This window comes from Aptenodytes patagonicus, chromosome 7, assembly GCF_965638725.1.
Source record: "Aptenodytes patagonicus chromosome 7, bAptPat1.pri.cur, whole genome shotgun sequence".
NCBI lineage: Eukaryota > Metazoa > Chordata > Aves > Sphenisciformes > Spheniscidae > Aptenodytes > Aptenodytes patagonicus.
Genome location: NC_134955.1, coordinates 3,443,119 through 3,462,578, shown reverse-complemented (window position 1 = coordinate 3,462,578; position 19,460 = coordinate 3,443,119). Strand labels below are relative to the sequence as shown.

The 19,460-nt window shown below is 40.8% G+C and overlaps 1 protein-coding gene across 5 annotated transcripts in view; it reads left to right on the top strand.

Moving 5' to 3' along the window:
- The window catches only part of ANO1 (anoctamin 1), an 84,475-nt gene extending 67,552 nt beyond the window's left edge, over window positions 1-16,923 (top strand). For all 5 annotated transcript variants that reach the window (XM_076343796.1, XM_076343795.1, XM_076343794.1 and 2 more), the window contains 11 exons: window positions 883-957; window positions 2,295-2,496; window positions 3,225-3,336; window positions 3,969-4,026; window positions 4,135-4,235; window positions 5,304-5,449; window positions 6,940-7,092; window positions 9,328-9,380; window positions 11,062-11,246; window positions 13,077-13,182; window positions 14,185-16,923. In XM_076343796.1, coding sequence (XP_076199911.1) covers window positions 883-957; window positions 2,295-2,496; window positions 3,225-3,336; window positions 3,969-4,026; window positions 4,135-4,235; window positions 5,304-5,449; window positions 6,940-7,092; window positions 9,328-9,380; window positions 11,062-11,246; window positions 13,077-13,182; window positions 14,185-14,445 — 1,452 coding nt within the window. In that variant the 3' untranslated portion in view covers window positions 14,446-16,923. The remainder of the gene's footprint in view (window positions 1-882; window positions 958-2,294; window positions 2,497-3,224; window positions 3,337-3,968; window positions 4,027-4,134; window positions 4,236-5,303; window positions 5,450-6,939; window positions 7,093-9,327; window positions 9,381-11,061; window positions 11,247-13,076; window positions 13,183-14,184) is intronic.
- Window positions 16,924-19,460: the final 2,537 nt, after the last annotated feature.

The window sequence follows — 19,460 nt, the reverse complement described above, 5'->3', positions numbered from 1 at the left end:
TACCATCCTGGACTGATGTTAACGTTTTGCAGTGGAGCATGGGCCATGTGTTGAAAGAGTTGCTTGCACTTCCCTGAGACGACGTGCATGTAATGAAAATAGAATTTGAGTAATATTTTTATGTTCATTATAACGTGTGCATCATCTTCCGTAACGTTCCTTTTGTTGTTTCTTTTCTGGTGTTTAGAAACAATTCCCGGCATCAAAGTTTATGAAAGACTCTAGATGAGCAATACTGTTCTAAATGCAATTTTCATACCCGAATTCAGGCAGTGGCTGGTTGACTCCTATAAAGAGTTATTACACGTGCGCATCTTAATTCCTATTGGCGTGGTCCATTGAATACCACGTGGATAGTCAGGTAGTTAAAAATCACTCATATTGAAGGAATTTCAAGTCTTATCACACACTAAAACAAGATCTTCCCCGTCAACTGTGCGTTCATCTTGGAGTTACTCAGTAGCATACTTCATCTGTAGTTCAGTGGAACCAGTTGTGCAACTGCAAAGCTGCAAATATTAACTGGGGAGGGAGAGGGGAAGAAGGAGAATTTTTCTAGGGAAAGCAAAAGAAAATATTTAGCAGTAGGAGAGATTTTACTTCATGGTTTTTGACAGACTATTTGCATGTTTCCTTCAAAAAGTATACAGAAAAATCTGGTTTATTTATACTCGCAGCGCAGGCACTTGACCAATTTGAACCTAGAAACAGAGTAAACAATTTGCCTGTGTGGAATTGTAACTGTAAACACTGTGTCTTTGCATCTTCTAACTGGTTGTGTATTTGCTAGCCTTTTTTTCCCCCTCTCTCTTTTTGTCACGTGTGCAAAATCACACGCTCCATCTTTATTAAACGTACCCTTTTTTCCCCTCCGAATTTTAGACAGATAAAGAAAAGCTGACATGGAAGGATCGTTTTCCAGCCTATTTAACCAATTTTGTTGGCATTATCTTCATGGTAAGCATCACCCGGCAAAACCTGAAATTTATGTTACCGAGTCATTGTATAGAACAGAAGTGATGGAAATGTTAGTGAAACCGTGACAGACTTTATCCAACTGATGGGGTTCACAGTGGCTTTTCCCCGGTGAAAAAATTTAAACACTTTATTGCTTTAGAATCTAAAATCTTTTCAAGAGCTTGAATTTCTACGTTGGCGTCTCTTTCCAGTAAAGAAATAAGAATACCTAAATAAGGTAGGGGAAAAACGGGGGCACGGAAATGGAAATTGCCACCACCGCTGATGGGGCGAAACTTAAAAAGTAGAGAAAGTCCTCTCAGAAAGTAGTCAGGAAGTAGAGAACGGCCTCGTTTTTATACCAAACTTTTTTGAAAGACGTGATGTGGCCAATTGCAATCCTGATTGCAAAGATTTTTAATAAATCAGTCAAATTTGGGGTTAAACCCCAACAGGAGAATTGCAAACAGAGCGCTTAATTCAAGAAAAAGGTAAAATGATGATGAGAACAGCCTTTTCCCATTTGCTGATAAAGCATCAGCGTTTAAAGCAAATTTTGAAGGAAATAATAATAATTCAAGACATGGGGCAGATTGGCAGATGGATAAAAAAGCTTAAGCCCTTTCCAAAGGTAGAATATGCCAGACTAACTCAGTTCATTTGGTTTTTTGGGATAGGGAGTCTGTTTTGGGGTTGTTTCTTTTAATATTTGTGTTTTCAGAGAACGGAAGTGCAGTAAATCTAATCTTCTCAGCTGAAGAATCAGTACCTTAGAAGAATCACATTTTTAAATTATTCCTCTATTTAAGCAATGAAAAATTAAGTAAGGCTTTGTGCACCTTGATGGTGCCAGGAAGTGCGTTGATTTAATCAGATTTAATTTCAGTTTAGGATTATGACAGCGTAACAAGCCTGAGTAGGGGATTTGAAAGCTTGTGTGCAGACTTAAGCTGAAATACTCCTCTCTGCTTCAACGCTGCCTTTCTTTTATAATAAAGCAAACACCATGTATATACGCTGTTGCTGTTAGGGCTGAAAGGAAACCCGCTAATATATTTCAAATAAGCAAGGAGTTTACATTTAGGTGCCTTTAAAAAAAAGCCTTTTGCATGTGATTGTGGCATCATTATATCAATTTTTTTCGTGTGATGATCAAATTACTAGCAAAAGAGGATTTTTTTCCCCACGGTTCATCGAAGTGATTGGGAGCCTTAATGCAGAATTTGGTGGACTTGGGATGTGGCCCAGAGATCCCATTTTTAAGGTCATTGCTAAGTCCCACACAAAGTATTTATAGCTAAATCTTTCATAAGAGGCTGCGCTGTTCTTGCTTGCAGGTTGGGCTGACGTTCGCTATAGTGTTTGGAGTCATCATATACAGGATCTCGACTGCAGCGGCGCTGGCAATCAGTTCAACTCCCTCGGGCCGCTCAAGCGTTAGGGTCACCGTCACTGCCACCGCAGTCATTATCAACTTGGTCGTCATCATCATCCTGGATGAAGTATACGGCTGCATCGCAAGGTGGCTAACTCAGATCGGTAGGTTTAAATCCTCAACTGATGTTTGCCAGAGCGATTTTAAACGAGAGGACCCAAATGACTGGCTTTCGTGATTAACTTCAAACTGGTGAGCAAACCCAGGAAATGCAAACGTGCGGCTAAAGGTCTAACCAGCTACTTAAAAACATCAAAGCGCACATGGATTCAGCTTTATTTTTAAAGTTTTTCTTTCAGCAGTGGTAGTACTAATCACTAATCCAGTTACGAGTGACGGGGATGGGGGATACAGCAGAAATTCCTATACCTAATCTTGAACGTCACTCTTCTATATCACGCAATTACTCTTTTCATTTTCTGCCATTTATTTGGCGTAAGACATGTCGAGAAATCATGCAAAATCGTGCAAAAAAACACCGTAGAAAAAAATTTTTTGAATCATTTCCAAAAAGCATCAGTGACAAAAGGTCCAGAAATCTTTTCAGGTAAGTTCTCGTCCGTCTGCAAATGATTGTCATAGAGGTTAGCCAGACGTGGAATGACATTGGAATTACTGTTGTAACACATCTGAATGGTGGGATCCTCAGCAGATTGACCGCTGACCTCAGTGAGGCCATATTGCTTTTTTATATATATATATATATAGTTATAGTTATAGTTATAAATATATACCTCTTTGTTTAAAAGATGGCTGATGTTTTCCAAAGTCCACATTCATAAGATCTTGAAATGTTCCTTAACGTTTCTTATCCATGTCACATTGGTTCCAGAGGTGCCAAAAACTGACAAGAATTTTGAAGAGCGGCTGATTTTTAAGGCTTTCCTGCTGAAATTCGTCAATGCCTACACACCCATTTTCTACGTCGCTTTCTTCAAGGGCCGGTGAGTAATGCAAAAGGCTGTTCAGGGTTTCAGCTCGGTGCTTATGAGACAGCTGTAGCTGAGCTAAGGCCATAGTTGGACGATAAAGTAAATCTGGTTTAAAAACTCCTCAGTATTGACCCAAAAACTCTGCAGCCTCGTGGGATAAAGCAGGGACCTGGTGCTCTGCCGTTTCAAATTTGTTAAAGCCATTTTGTTAAGATAACTTTGTACGTTCAGATGCAATCCCCCATCAGGCTATTTACCGTTGTCTATTTACCACTCTTAACTTTCTATCATAGCAAGTATCATCTCTCTTCTTGCAACCAGCATGAAAACACAAGGCTAAAATAAATACTCCGTGTGGCGCGTTCCGGCTAATGCAACAAAAATGAGGATTACCTTAGAGGATTTCTGCCCAGATGTGCCTATAATATTGTAGGACACACGACTTGCAGTTTTACTGAGTTGTTTACTCAGTAAACAGGACTTACTCTTTAAAACAAACCCAAAGATAATTATTCACTTTTTCAGGACGAAACATTAGGTGGTCCCACTCAAAGGCATAGAGTTTGACATAAATGACTTTAGGACTCAGATATAAAAAGTATAAAATATATATGAAGTTTATAATTCTAACCGTTGTGCCCTAGATTTGTTGGACGTCCAGGAGACTATGTCTACATTTTCCATTCTTTCCGAATGGAAGAGGTAATTGCGTTTTACCCTGTCTGTGATCACGCTGGGGGGCAGCACCATCTTCCCCTGCCACAGGGATGCAGCAAATGTTCTGACTGACGTTTCCTCTGCCCACCCTAGTGTGCTCCAGGCGGTTGCCTGATGGAGTTGTGTATCCAGCTCAGTATTATCATGTTGGGCAAGCAGCTGATTCAGAACAATTTATTTGAGATTGGCATCCCGTAAGTAGCGACGTTTGTTTGTTTGTTTGTTTTAAACACGTGTTGTTTACGATGTGTGCAGAACACTGTGTATCCACTGCCCCTTGACGTGAACGTGGTTCTTAGGTGTCGTGGTTTAACCCCAGCCGGCAACTAAGCACCACGCAGCCGCTCGCTCACTCCCCCCCCAGTGGGACGGGGGAGAGAATCGGAAGGGTAAAAGTGAGAAAACTCGTGGGTTGAGATAAAGGTAAATAAAACTCAATTAAATTGAGTTTAATAGGTAAAGCAAAAGCCGCGCACGCAAGCAAAGCAAAACAAGGAATTCACTCACTCCTTCCCATGGGCAGGCAGGTGTTCAGCCATCTCCAGGGAAGCAGGGCTCCATCACGCCTAACGGTGACTTGGGAAGACAAACGCCATCACTCCAAACGTCCCCCCCTTCCTTCTTCTTCCCCCAGCTTTATATACTGAGCATGACGTCCCATGGTATGGAATGTCCCTCTGGCCAGTTTGGGTCAGCTGTCCTGGCCGTGCCCCCTCCCAGCTTCTTGTGCCCCTCCAGCCTGCTCAGTCGGTAGAGCGTGGGAAGCTGAAAAGTCCTTGACTAGTGTAAACACTACCTAGCAACAACTAAAACATCGGTGCGTTATCAACATTGTTCTCACCCTAAATCCAAACCACAGCACTGGACCAGCTACTAGGAAGAAAATTAACTCCATCCCTGCTGAAACCAGGACATTAGGCTACCTGCAAGATTTTTGCAGCAAGCCTGTGTCTGCTGCATTGCAAATACCTGCATCCGCGCTGCAGCTGCATCCAGCAACGCGGACGTCTTTGAAAAGTGTTAGGCAATCTATTGCTTTCCTACTGGTTAGCAAGAGGTGTAATACTGAACGTGTGATTCAGTTATAACCGTGTCTCAGTACCTGTATATGCTGATCCCTGATACTTTTAGCACAGTGTGGCTCTTGCGCAGTTTTTATGAAAATAGGTATGGAGCTTATTGTGTCTGTTAATGTAAAATAACTGAAGAACGGGCATTGTGACCGGAATGGCACGCTAATGAATCGTTTTCATTTCCCCCAGAAAAATGAAGAAATTTATACGATACATGAAATTAAAGCGTCGGCGTTCTTTAGACCATGAAGAGCACATGAAAAAAAAGCAGCGTTATGAAATGGACTATAACCTGGAGCCTTTTGCTGGACTTACCCCTGAATATATGGAAATGAGTGAGTGAGGTGGAAAGAAGGCATTTTAAACTGTAATTATTCTGAGTAATTGGGATGGAGAGCTGAGGTTTTTGAACTGTAGATTCGGTGGACAGCGGCTATGAGGCATAACTTAATTATTAAAGCGTATAGTCTCGGACTGTAGCATGTTTCAGCCAACCGCTGGCTGCTTCAGGGATGAATTGTGCTCTCTGCTGTTCATGAGCCCTTACTTTAGCACTATATTTTAGGTATTTTCTTTCAAGCCATGTGACATGTCACTGTCAAGTTTCAAATGCAAATGATTAAACGGCATAAACTTGAGATTGTGAGGCACATTTTATCATCAGTTGCACCCTACATTGGAAATAAGTTACTTAATTCGGATTTGACAATTTCCACTGCATATTCTCACACCAGGTTGTTTCTGTTTTCTGAAATCTGGACTAAATCTGAGAGACATATGTGCCTGTAGACCAGGTTGTACTTGACAGATCACATATAATTTTTTTTTTTTCAAGTAATGTATTATGTTGAGTGAGTGATATGGAAATTAAGCGCTGGATATCAGCTCTATGTTGCTGTGGGTGTACAACTACATTTCTCTTCCTACTTTCAATCTTGGAAAGGCTGAGAACTGTTCGATATAATGCTGTTTGCTACAGTATCAGACGTTCTGGAAGGATCTGTCTTAAAAGAGCAACTTTATTTAGTATTTTAAGGAATGACTAGGTAAAAATAGTGGTAAAGGATAATGAAGTATACGAATACCCAAAATTGGCAGGCCTAGTAAATGCAAAGGCAAATTAGAGTATCTGATGACCTTGATGTTCAGAGTAGTTGAAACAGATTGAAATTTAATGGTACGAACTACGAGGTCATGCTGTCGGTTCCTAAAAATAAGAAAAGATGCAGTTAGTGAGATCAGCATTTGGAAGTAACAGAGGAAGAGGAAGATGGGGCTCTAACAGTACCAGGATGGGTATGACATCAATGCGATGTCCTCATCAAACAAAAGCAAGTATGACCCCAGGTTGTAGGAAGCCCGTTATTGCCAGTAAAGGCAGAGAATCAGTCGTGTCCTTTTCGAAGCCCGTAAGTTCCTGTTCTTCAGAAGAGAAAGCTTCCAGTGGGATTAGCGAGGGCTAAAAACCTGCCGGGTGGAGCATGGCGAGTTTATGTAGAGCTAGCGCGGTCGCTGCCGTGATCCCACTCCTTCAGATCACTCCTGTGCCAGCCTCGCCCACGGCAAAATTGTTTTAGGAGCTTCCCCATCCTTCCAGTTCCTTTGCCTTGCCTCAGCAGCCCCGGCTTTTGCAAGAGAGGCAACTGGCCCTCCAGTGCCCAAATGGAGCAGCGGTCAGGCAAACCATGCCTGAGGCAGAAAATGTGGTTTAGTCTCCCAGCAAGTGTCATCTTGTTAGAATTTGGGGGGGTGGCACTGACGAGGTGATGCATGCATTCGATAAATACTGGCCACAGCCATTGAAACGGTTCCTTTTTCTTTTCAGTTATTCAGTTTGGATTTGTAACTTTGTTTGTTGCATCCTTCCCGCTTGCGCCTTTGTTTGCTTTGTTGAACAACATCATTGAAATCCGTCTAGATGCAAAAAAATTTGTTACTGAGCTGAGGAGACCGGTAGCAGTCAGAGCAAAGGATATAGGTAAGTGGACGTTGCTATTGTTATCCCTGTTGTTTATTCCTGGATTGATGGCAGGATATTATTATGCTGAGTTAGTTTCATTAACAGGAAGACATTTATAGGAAAATTCAAAACATTAGACTGTGGCTTAACCGTGAACTGTCATAACATATCGAGGCTTTACTTTTAAAATAGAAGGACTGGAGCTTTAAATTCAGATTAGTATTTTATTAAGTAAACAATATCATTTTTCAAATCAAAATGATCAATACAATAGTGAAATCTCTTGCGTGGTTCTGCACATCAACAGTTCTTCCTGGCAATGCAGTTTTCTTGCAGAAGCAAAAATTTCTGCATTTAATAACTCTGGGAATGAGAGGAGACTCAAAAGTCTGTGGGTAAATGTATCCCTTTGTCCCTACTCAGCATGAATGTCGGAAGGGTGAAGCTTGAAAGCTGCAGTGAATCTAGCTGGAGCTGGGCTCTGCGGTTGTACGGTGACAACAGACCGGTCCTCCCCTTGCTGCGGGGGGCCGACAGCTATATGTACATGTAATGAGGAAGCTATTTCTCCCAAATGTTGGTTACTTACGAGTAAAAAGGTCATTAAAATAATTGTTCGTATTACAGAGCCAGTCAGCAAGAGCAGAGAAGTTTATGCTCTGTTACCAAACTCGCTGTTCGTTCTGGTATTGTGCAAGCAGAGTTCTTCCTTGGCCTCATCCTCGTGCCCCAGGATCATCCTAGAGTTGAAGAACACATCTTGTTTTGTCACGCTATTGCCTTTACCACGACATAGCTTTCGGGGTGTTTTGTGGCTGGCTCATTTGATGCTGCGGGCTAAGGTTGCTGGTGGAGATGTTAGAGCGGCTGTTGTTAGTTTTTTGGTTGTGGTGGGGTTTTTTGAGGGGTTTTTTTTTGTTGTTTTTGGGAGGGTGTTAATTGCAATTTATTGCAATTCAATCCCACTTTTGTGGGTGAAAGAACCCCACTTCTTTCAGAGACATGCTGAAGTCAGAGACCATGAGATGGCCACAGACAAACCAGACAAGTTTTTAGGGCAGGCGTCAGCAGAATCAGGAAAGGGAGAAGGTCCCACCTGCTAAAGGCAGTGGGTAACGACTGGCAGCAGACAGGGGTCTATCTCTGCTTCCCCTGATCCTGTCGTATCTTTTCCTGAAGTTCAGTTCTGTACTCTGTCCAGGCCGGCTTGTGTATGCTGTGCCAGAAGACCAAAGCTGTATGAAGTATGAGTTAGCTATCAAGCAAAGGATTCGGCCAGGCCGGAGGAGTCTTCCAGGGATGTCACCCTGTGTAAAACCTCCTACATCTTCCTTCCTCTTCAGACCCGGAATAGGAGAGTGGCTCATCAGGGCTGTAACCACACGGATCTGGTAGCAGCCCTGGATTTTTCCATCAACACTGAATCTTGCAGTTTGAGTACTTCAGCTAAGGAGAAATTTTCAAGCTGTCACTAATGACGAGGAGACTGTTAGAGAGGCCAGGCACAAGGGTGCGTGACCACGTACGCTAAACCAGCACTTCATGTAGACTTCAGAGAAGCCCTTCCGTGAGGAGTGGGATCTGGAGATGGGGAAGGGGCAGAGCTGTGGGACTTCATGCATCATCCTCAGACTAAATCCAGAGGGGTTGAACCTGAGTCAGTGTGGGGTTGCTTGGTATTACATTTTGTATGCACAGAGCCCATGCTGAGAAAACCCCTATCTATACGGTTTCCAGATGCAAATGGAAAAATCCCACCGAGTGGCTCCGCTGGAGCTTTGCTTTCTCGAAACTGAGGTAGGATCAATAGTGATGAGAAAGTGTAGAAACAGATTCAGATCCTTAAAACGGGTAGATCAGTACGTTCTGCACTACGTGTGCGGAGGTTCCAGCTCCCTATCTGTAGCTTTCTCATTCTCCTCAAGCATTTGAGAAGTTTGAAGGAAATTTCGTGATGTTTTTCTTTTCTACCTATGCCAGTATTCCTCTGTCTCACGCTTGCCTTCCTCTTCCTCAAAGAAGCTTTAGCTTAAAACCTCAAAAAAAAAGGTGCCTAAACATAGCTTTGGAAGACAGAGTCGGGCTCCCTTCGCTTACAGGTCATTAAATTAATCTCTTATAATTTGTTCTTTTTTTATTTGAAATAAAACTCCAGTTTGGCACAGTCATACGTGTTTCTAACACTTAATTAAAATGTAATTTATCTAATTTTAATGACTGGAGTAGCATTTACGTGTTTGTCTCCTTCCTTAGGAATCTGGTACAATATCCTCAGAGGTATTGGAAAGCTTGCTGTCATCATAAATGTAAGTAATTCGGCATGAATAAAATTTTAATTCAATAGGCTGGCTTTCCCACTCTGCTCCATTAGTTTTATTTCAGCATAAATCCCTTAAAATCAAGTGAAAGTATATGATTTAGAAATGTTCTGCAATATTAGAGAATCGGATGCAGTGTTTATTTTAAAGTTGTGATAGTAGTAGAAATAATATAAAATAGTAAGTGGTCATTGCAGCTTTTTTCCAGAATGTTTTCATAAAGCAGTTTTGCCCTTCAAACAAATAAGATCACAGCTGCTTACTTTTGCTCTTTTGAAATACTATCACTAAGATGATGTACTTTTAATTTCAATGCTAAAACCTATGGAGGGTCCGGTAGTCAACTGAGTGTGAATTAGTTCAGCTCATCAGCGCGCAGTGTCCCTCCACTGAAAATCTGGCCTCGAACTGCATTGCTCTCACTCAGCTAGCTCTGAAAAGCCATGAAAATATTTTTCTTTACTTCAACAGTGAACATCCCAGCCCTTAGAAAATTTTAGCACGCCTTAATATATTCATTTATGTACTGCTCTAATATTCTACGTGAATAGACGTCCACAACGATCATCCCCACTGCACCCCACCTGGGGAAAGAGGAAACAAAAAGCCAAATGACGAGCTGAACACGTGTTTGCAACGCAGCAAAACAGGGGCCGTGTAGGGCTTACGGCCAGGCGGCCCTGGGCCCTCTCGGTTTTTTCGCCATTATCCAGACTGGAAATCCCTTCGTTTTGCCCACAGGTGTCTGTTGTGCTGTGGCCAAACCGGTCTTTTGGTTATTTGGTACGCTGCTTTAATTTGTCTTCGCCGTTTCTCCTCTGTTCCTTTGGAAATAATTTCTCTGTTTTTTTCTTTTTTCTCCCGTGTAGTCTCTCTTCGTCATTACCAGTGTTATTTTTTCCCTCTTTGATCTATGTACTACCCCTCTTTATCATAAAATAACTAAAACATTTTGCACTGTGTTTGTTCCACATGTACATGAGATTTATGCCAGTGAGAATATTTCATAATAATGATAAATGAGAAAGGCTAAAGTCATGAAGAACTCGGCCGAATTGGCTGTCTTGCATTTTCTGTATGGCGTTTTTAGAAAACCTTTTTAAATAACCAAATAAAACGCAATTTTTGTGACCGTAAAAATAAAACTGGGCTCACTCAGTCTGCTCATCCTTTTATTTCGATGGAGTTGAAAACCACATGCAATTAATGGCCTTTTGCAGTGCAATGAGAATTGAAAGAGTCAATTCGCTGTCAGTTGTTTGCAGAACAGAAAAGAACTTGGAAATCCATCAGTTGGACTTTATACAACGCATGAGGGACAAGCTGTGACTGGGGGACGGGAAACAGCGCCGTGTTTTGCTTTCCTCTGGTGCTGGGGGGTACGGCCGCTTCATCCTCTGGGGAGTTCAGGTTGTTATCCACGTAGAAATCTCAGTCGGCGTGGAACTACTCCATCTAATATTCTGCAACTCGGAAGAGTGAGCAGTAAATACTACCTTGTTGCAGCAGTGAATACTCCACTTTTAGGGCCCTGTGGGCTGCAGTCTCCCCCCTTGTTTTCCGAAGCAGCCCCCCGAGTTGCGCGAGTTTTGGGCAAGACATACTCGAGTATATTATTAACTTAACCACTGCCTGAATATTGCCCTCACTCTTTGCTCTTATGGCTTAGGCATTTGTGATCTCATTCACATCCGACTTCATTCCACGCCTCGTGTACCTGTATATGTACAGTGAGAATGGCACCATGCATGGCTTCGTGAACCATACACTATCCTCTTTTAATGTCAGCGATTTTCAAGCAGGAACAGCTCCAAACGACCCCATGGATCTTGGCTACGAGGTTCAGATATGCAGGTACTCTCTTGAATGATAACTAATTTTAAGTATTTTCACAGCTGACTAAGAATGGGAGAAATTTTTACGTTCCTGGGGCAGGTCCCTTGTCTGTTCAATACCTTTTTAGCACCTTGGTAGCCTTTTGTATCAGATGGATCCGTTGCCTTGAACGTCTTGGCTTACGTATAAGCATCCACAAAACCTGAATATGAAGTACTGCTTATTTTGGGAAATAGAGATTAGCGTTGTTAAATTCGGTGTTTGTCCGTGCAAAGATTTTTATTATTATGTATTCCCTTTTTCAGGAGAGGAGATAAATAATGATAGACAGCACAGTGATGCTTTAAGGGAACAAAATGATGTTACTCTGATGTCATATTGTTGTATCACATGCTATTGATGTAATGACCATGACTTCACAGCACAGCTCTCTTTTTTTGGCCAGTTTCTGTAGCAATTCCTGATGAGAGTAATAGCACCCCTATCTGCACTGGAACTTAAGACCTACTTAAAGTGTCATCGTACAGGAAATCTGCAACAATTTCTACATATTCTTTTCATTTTTAAAGGAAAATTATTGTTGCATATTTCAGCTTATGAAGCAATGAGGCCAGTGCTGAAATGCATGCTCTGCCTAGGCTTCCTTAGATATGCATCATCTTCAAAATGAATGTTTTAACGCTTAGAACTGGGGACGAAAGCCAAATATCACAGTGCAAGCACTTAGACCAGCAAAACTGAAAGGGGGACAGTGGGGGGAAGAGGAAGAAGAGGAGAACAAGGAGGAAAGAGACACTCCAGGGGAGAAAAAAAAGATGACTTTGGTATACATATACTAAAAAATTACACAAACTGACCAGGAAAAAACCCCGCCTTTATAATCGTATTATTTTTTAATTTGTATTCTTTATAAATTTGAATAGTACAAGTTAATGTGCTGAAATGACTGCTAAACAGAAAAATTACTCTGAGATGAAAGAGAAAACCAACCAAAATTGCATATGTATTAGCTTTGCTTGCTTTTACTTTCTCCTGGTTTCCTTCTGGTGATCCTTGGGCACAGGATAAATGAAGTTGGCAAACATGTTTTTTGCACAGAACTTACAGAACGGAAATGTTAAGTGTCATGGTCCAGTACAAAAATGCCAGGTTTATTTGCTTTCGAGTCACAGCCTCTTTCTTCTTCCCATCCCATCCCATCATTTCTTCCGTATTCCGGGGATTTTTAAATCATTTGAAAATATGGAACCCTAATTCTTTCAAAATATTGACAGGATGCTGTGGTTTTAAATTTAATGTATTTTTCTCGGTCCCATTTCTAACAAGTTCTTGTTGATTAGCTCACAGATTTTTTTTTTTTTTTTTTTTTGTAAGCCATAGCTAAGGCAAAATTCTCACCTTCCCTCTATATGGCAAAATTTAGCCGCGTCCTTTTGCTAATCATGAACAAGGAGAACACCACGTAGCATAACACACTCTATGGATCCAAGATCAGTATTTTTGTCAGTAAAATTAGTCTGAAAAATATACGGCGGGGTTTTTTTTACCAATCTTAAAAGAAAATAAATTATCCAAGCTGTGCAGTTTACTCTGTCTTTATGCAGAATTGATGTTATTTGTACTAACTGGAGGGTGTTAAGACTGAAGACCTTTAATTTTGAGTAAAACTTGAAGGCTGTGGGAGGCTTTCAGCTGTGTCTTGTTTCTGAGAGGTCAATACAGCGTCATGCTGTAATGGTGAACTTGCTTTTAGACGGTTCAATTCACTGTTCGACTGTTGGGTATTAATACCTCATGGTGCTAAAATTTCTGAATGACGTCACTGATTTACTGAGTCTTCTTTTGCAGATACAAAGATTATCGAGAACCCCCCTGGTCCGAAAACAAGTATGACATTTCAAAGGATTTCTGGGCTGTCCTAGCAGCAAGATTAGCATTTGTGATAGTTTTCCAGGTAGGTTATACTGCAGGCACTTTTTATATAAGAAAGAAAAAGAGTTACCGTATTTCTTCAGCTACATAAGGCAAGCCACCTTTGGAAATAAGTTATTAGGCCAAAGAAGATACCTTCTTTCTCAGCTGTTTCATGGAAGAGCAAAGAAATTTGCCCATCCTCATTCACCCTCTTCCTCCCGCCCACCCAGGCCCAGGTATATCCCCAGCGGAAAAATTCATCCCCAGGGATTCCCTGAACTGGTTTGATGCAGAAGCAACTTAATGACCTTAGCGAGCAGCAAAGCACAAGGCTGATACTAACTAGGTCCCACCAATTTCTCCAGTAGGACATCAACAAATTCACTGAAGCGGCATAAATTTCATCCAAACTCATTTCTAGACCTAGCCAAGAAATGAAATTTCCAAAATTTCCCAGTTAATCTCCCATCTGAACAAGAAGGCAAAAGCTTGTAATTTTTCACTAAATGACATTATTCGATCACAACAGTGATGCTGGTTATTGTGTCACGAGTGGTTTAAGTCTGCCTTATCTAAACAACTTGTTTCAAAACTTACTCCCTTTTTTTTGGACAAAATATGTATCTTTTTGTGAAAGACCTCCCTTTCATTGAATCAAGATTTTTAAATCAGAAACATTTCATTGGAATGTGTTTTACCAACTTTCATCATTTTACCTCTTGCTATTTGCTTCTGCCTTTCTGATGTAAAACTCGTAAGCCATTTATCAATGACAGTATTTCCTTTGGATTTCTAAGTGGCTGTGACGGTATTTGTACATAAATCATAGAGATCTGTGCCTGCCATTTTTCTCTGCTTCCAGCGTGAACAAGAAGTTGAGGTAAGTTTGGCTCAGTATCAGACTTGCGACGTGCAGTTGAGCCCAACTCAAATATTGTCCTTTCTTCATTCTTCCTTCCTAAGTACACCAAAAATGGCCCCTTCCCCTGCAGTCATCCTTTCATTTGACCTTGCTGACATTTTCTCACAATTTCATTTTCAGAACTTGGTCATGTTTATGAGTGACTTTGTTGACTGGATTATCCCAGACATTCCCAAGGACATTAGTCAGCAGATTCATAAAGAGAAAGTTCTCATGGTGGAGGTCTTCATGAGAGAAGAGCAAGGGAAGCTGCAAATGCTGGAAACCTGGAAAGACAAGGACAAGAAAAAAGGTGAAAACTGTAACAATCACAGCCCCAGACTCTCCAGGAGCCACAGTGGGAGCTTGTCCTCCTGCCATTCGTACCCTCTTGATGTATAGAAGAGGAGGGAGTTGGGTATGTCGGGGCATTCCACTGATACGCAAGCCATCGCGTAAAGGGCAGGACTCGATTAATGGACAACCTGGTGCGTGTTGAAGGATGTGCTGCCATTTTGCTCCCATCTTTGTGAGAAACGCCCTTCTTACAAATATGGAGGACCACGTTCTATTTCTGATAATGTTGTTTTTTCTTTTGCACAAGCTCAGTAATGCAGGGAATTTTTATATTTCATCGATAGATAACACTATTGACGGTGTGCATTAATAAATGCAGGTACTTAGTACGTCTTGGTAGAGATATTCTCTGAGAATTTGACCTTAGCCTATTAATTAACTAAATAAATAAAGGTAAATTTTAAGTAATAATAATACTACTAATTTAAAATATTTTTGGAACCCCAGGCTTGAAGGTCCGTGGGGTAACTAGATAACGTATATGCAAAATCAGCTGTAGAGTGTGCCCTGGTATTCCTTTTGGCAGGAGAGAAACCACGTGAAGCCTACCAGACTGACCTGCTTTCCAAGATAGGGTTTAGCTCTGCTGGCAGGCATCTGTGTTTGAACCTGCAGGTCTGAAACAAGCAGAGCTCCCGCTGAGCTTTGGAGTCAGACAGGTGCGTGGGGCACTTGTGGCAATCTGCTGTGCACCCGAGACCTTCACCGGGGCACTGCTCTCTTCAGAAACATCAGAAAAGTGCATCTGGAAAAGTTCTTTTTTACCAACGAACGACTGATGTGGATGAAGCTACCTCAGTGCCCCAGGCTGCTTCAGCTGTGTTTGCGCAGTCCCCCAGCGGCTCCTCGCTCATGGCCAAGCAGCAGCAGCACAATTTCAGAGATCCTCCCAGCAGGTAGACGATCACAGAGCATTTTGTTAAATGCCCTGAATTAACGAGCACACGTAGAGCTCCAGTGACTCACACTGCCCTGCCTAGTACTCGGACACTGTTGTTGCTGAGGAAATTCCCTTTTCCCCGTTGTTTTAGCACATCCCTTTCTTAGCCAGGTTTTTCTCTGTAGCCCTCTATCCTCTGCAGGAGAAAGGAGTCCGCACCCGTTTTTCACAGCCAGTTGCTCCTGCAGACTTTCTGCTGTTGGATGGCAGTTCCCAGAGGCTGTGCCGGAGGAGTAAATCCAAACCATGTCCCACTTACTGTCTTCAGTGGAAGTTTTGCCTGCACTGGGGCTACAGGACCAGACATTCAGTTAGTTACAGGACTTCTCTTGTGTCTTAAAATACTCTATCTTTTATACAAGGAGCTTCCTTAAAATATAAGTCTAAAATCCTTACTTACGAAGCCTAGCTAAATCCCATCAGTATGACTCTTTTTAAGCATAGTACATTTTAGTTTTGCTTTGTCAAACGATAAACTGCACTTCCAAATAATATTGGTGCAATTAACCTCATTTCTTTTATTGCTTTGTCTTGTCCATGGCACTTGCATTACAAATATAAAACTGAAAAATAAAATAAAAATGAAAGATTTCTTTAAAGTCTAACTACTGTATGGTTTGTTACAAAACCAAACGTCAAAAGACTGTTTTCAAGAGAGGTTAGTTATTTCTTTTTTCCTTTTCTTTTTTCTTTGCCAAACTAATTTAAAGATTAATGCTAGAACTTAAAAAAAAAATGCCATATTTAGCTTTTGATATATTTATTTGTTTTAAAGTATGTGGTAAACTTGATATTTTTCTGTAGTCTGTCCAAAGAAGGTACCAGAAAAGAAATTATGTGGAAGAAAAAAAAAAGATATTAACCAAATATTCTTGAAGCTTATTTAAAATATTGATCCAACCAAAGATTTTTATTAATAAAGGGCTTATATTTTGTTAACTCTTGTTTCTGTTGTATTTTGACTTGCAGGAATGTCACTATTTTTAAAATTTGTAACTTCTGATAGCTTACCACTGTAGGGCCAAATCCTGCCTGATTTATTCACACAATAAGCATTACGCCTGGTAGTTAAGCGTTTACCAGATCAGGCCCACTGACTGCAATAGGACTGTGAGTGGGAATCAATCAAGCAGAATTCTGCCCGTACATCTCGTTGAAAAAGTGTTCTTCCTCTCATTCCTTGGTAGCCCAAAAGATCCAGAAGAAAGCCAAACGTGAACTACCTGTTCTGAAGAGAAATCTTAGGGGAACTTCCTCGGAGGGAATTTCATCTGTAAATACTTACCCGAAAGTATTCCCAACTTAATACTGACATTCCTGTAAATGGTAGAACTATATCCTGAACACATACTTAGCAGAAGTTTTCATTATTTGCTGAAATCATGAAATAGTAACAGTTGCTTATACTTTCTTTTGTACAGTAAACTGTTTGAAATGGAATTTTGTATATAAAAACTGTATTACTACATAGATAACTATAAAACTCTTTCATGGAATCATTTTTTAAGAAAAGCAAATATATACTAAATCTGTTTTAGTTCCGTTTTTTTTTTCTTTGAACACTTATTTGAAATAAACTTAAATATGCAAGAGTTTCCTCTGTGGGACAGGTTCTGTTCCCAATCCTCCTTGTGCTCCGAGTGTGCAACTATGAGTACCGTTAGATTTGAGAAACACAGTAATTCGTGTTACAGTTTGCCTAAAACGGGATCTGCGATGCCCTTTCCAGTGCTCCTTGTGTGCTCAGACAGCAGAGGCCAGAACTGAGATTTGTCTGCAGGTATTGACTACTTCATTTACAGACATCTTCCTAACAACGTAGAAGGTAAATCTTGTATTCTAACTGCTTTAGATACCCACTTTGAGATTAAATGAGTCCCACCTAAGACGCATCTGTTTCCATGAGCACAAAGGCAGGTTTGGCTTCCAGCACAGACGTAGACGGCTGCACCATCGACACTCAATATTAAGTGACAGATCTTATCCTGGGAGCTTTAATTTTCTTCTGACTTTAGTCTTAGGCATTTAGCAGAACGTAATGTGTAAGAGCCTTCACTAAGACATTTGAAATGGGCTCGTAACGAGGAAGAATGCTATTTGGTTTCTTCATTTAAATTGAAAAATGTATTCATTATTAAGAAAAGAATGGAATGGTGAAACTAAAGGAATGAAACTCGGGGATTTCTTCGACTATGTCTTGCGGAATTCAGCTCTGAAGGGAAGTAGCTGAGGAAGCAGAATGGCTACACTGTGTATGTCACATTTTTACTGCCTCGTGGGACCTGTACAAGCAAAGCTGGGCTCAGAACCTGACTTGCCGTTTCCAATTTTTTCTCCTTCTCCCATTTAACTGTTCTGTGAGAAGGCAAAGCGTGAGGCTTCGTACCAATTCTCCCTTTCTAGCCAGAAAACGTTAATGCTCGCTCTAATGAAATCTAGTTAGAAGGTAGGAATTCAGTTCTGAGATAATGGATATAAAAACCAGAAGCAGGTAAATCGCTGCCTAGTTGGTAACTGGTTTGGTTTTGTCAGCTCTTAAAGACAAAGTAGTAGATACGAGCTCATTAGAGATAAGATGATGCCTTCCAGAAAGAGATGTGCACTGCGGTTGTGGTACTTTTCATGGAAGTGTTTTTTCATACTTGTGACACAAGTAGAAACAAGTTTTGGTTTTGCCAATAGCAAATTTGAGGTGGGATTACGCTAATAAGGATTCACTGGAAGAGGGGAAAAAAAAGAAATTTAATACAGAGAAGCAGGGATCTGGAGGTGACCAGGAAATAACTGAACATACCTCGACGTGACTCACAGCTACCATATGGGCCAGGTTTGACGAAAGATAGCAGTATTTGTATTCATACAAATACAGCTGAATTCTGTACTGATTTGACAGTATCTCCACGACGTGCATTCAGCCTGCTCTTGGCATGCTTCTGCCACAAAATTGTAAGTACAAAACCCCATTTCCCAGCCCCGCTTTGATCAAAGGAAAAAAAAAAAAAGCCAAAACCCAATGTATCAATGTATTAAATGGGAAAATCATTATACTGGTTTACTAGTCCAAGAGCAAATGCAGACAATAGTAGGAAAGATTACGGCTGGAAGTGGCTGTGTAGACCATTTTGAACCATGGCTAAAACACGCTGTTTGCTTTTTGCTCCCCGAAGTTTGTGGCAAAGACACAAGTTCAGTTGGTGCATCTGAGGAGGAAATCATACCCACCCTATTGTGTTGACAGTACGAGTCTGAATCTTCTGGATTTCCATGTCATTGTGTTTCTAAGATACTGTCTTACAAATATTTTGCAGTCTTAAATAGCTTAAGGGTGAATAAGCCTGAAGTCAAAGCACAGACACATTTCTATTTTTAAACCCTTAGTGTTCTCTGGTCCGGAGCTGTTAATGATCTTTTTGGCTGTTGCGATTTCCAATAAGCAATAATAAAACAATTTACTTTTCATCTTGTTACCTCAGGAGTCTGAACTCTCCTGAAGTTTCGTAGATCACTTGAGTCCATTTATATTTTCCTGTGAAGTTTTCGGAGTAAAAAACTCTTTTTCCTTTTGCCCCTGAAGAAACCGTGTCTTAAAATTTATATGGATTCCATTCAAACTCTGGTTCAATTCTTTTCACGTTTGAGTACTATTTATTCCGTGACCAAACACAATATGCCATTTTTAGTACAGCAAAGAAAAACCAAAGTTCTTTTTTTAACCTTCTCCTTTTTTTAGCCCAACAGGCCTTTCTGAAGAAGAAACTAACTATTAATGTGGCTTCTTTTTAATTTTAAGCTCTTTCCTTAATTTTTAATACCATGCATGCCACCTGATTTGAGGCCATCTGAAGCCAAAGAAAATATTTCCTTTGAGTCCCTTTGACTGCAGCGCACTTTGCATGAGGCTAAGCATTGCTTATTGAACGATTGGTTCCACTTACAATAAAAATTCGTGACACTTACTCTACGGTACTTTCAGAACCCAGAATGTCAGCTAGAGCCAAAATATATTGATGCAGATGAGTTGTGCAAGCAGTAGAGTTCTGCACACTGTTGAGTTAGTTTCCACGATGTAAAGGGCTCAGAAAATCAAAGGCATGACACAGTCATGTGAACTTAGTTACAC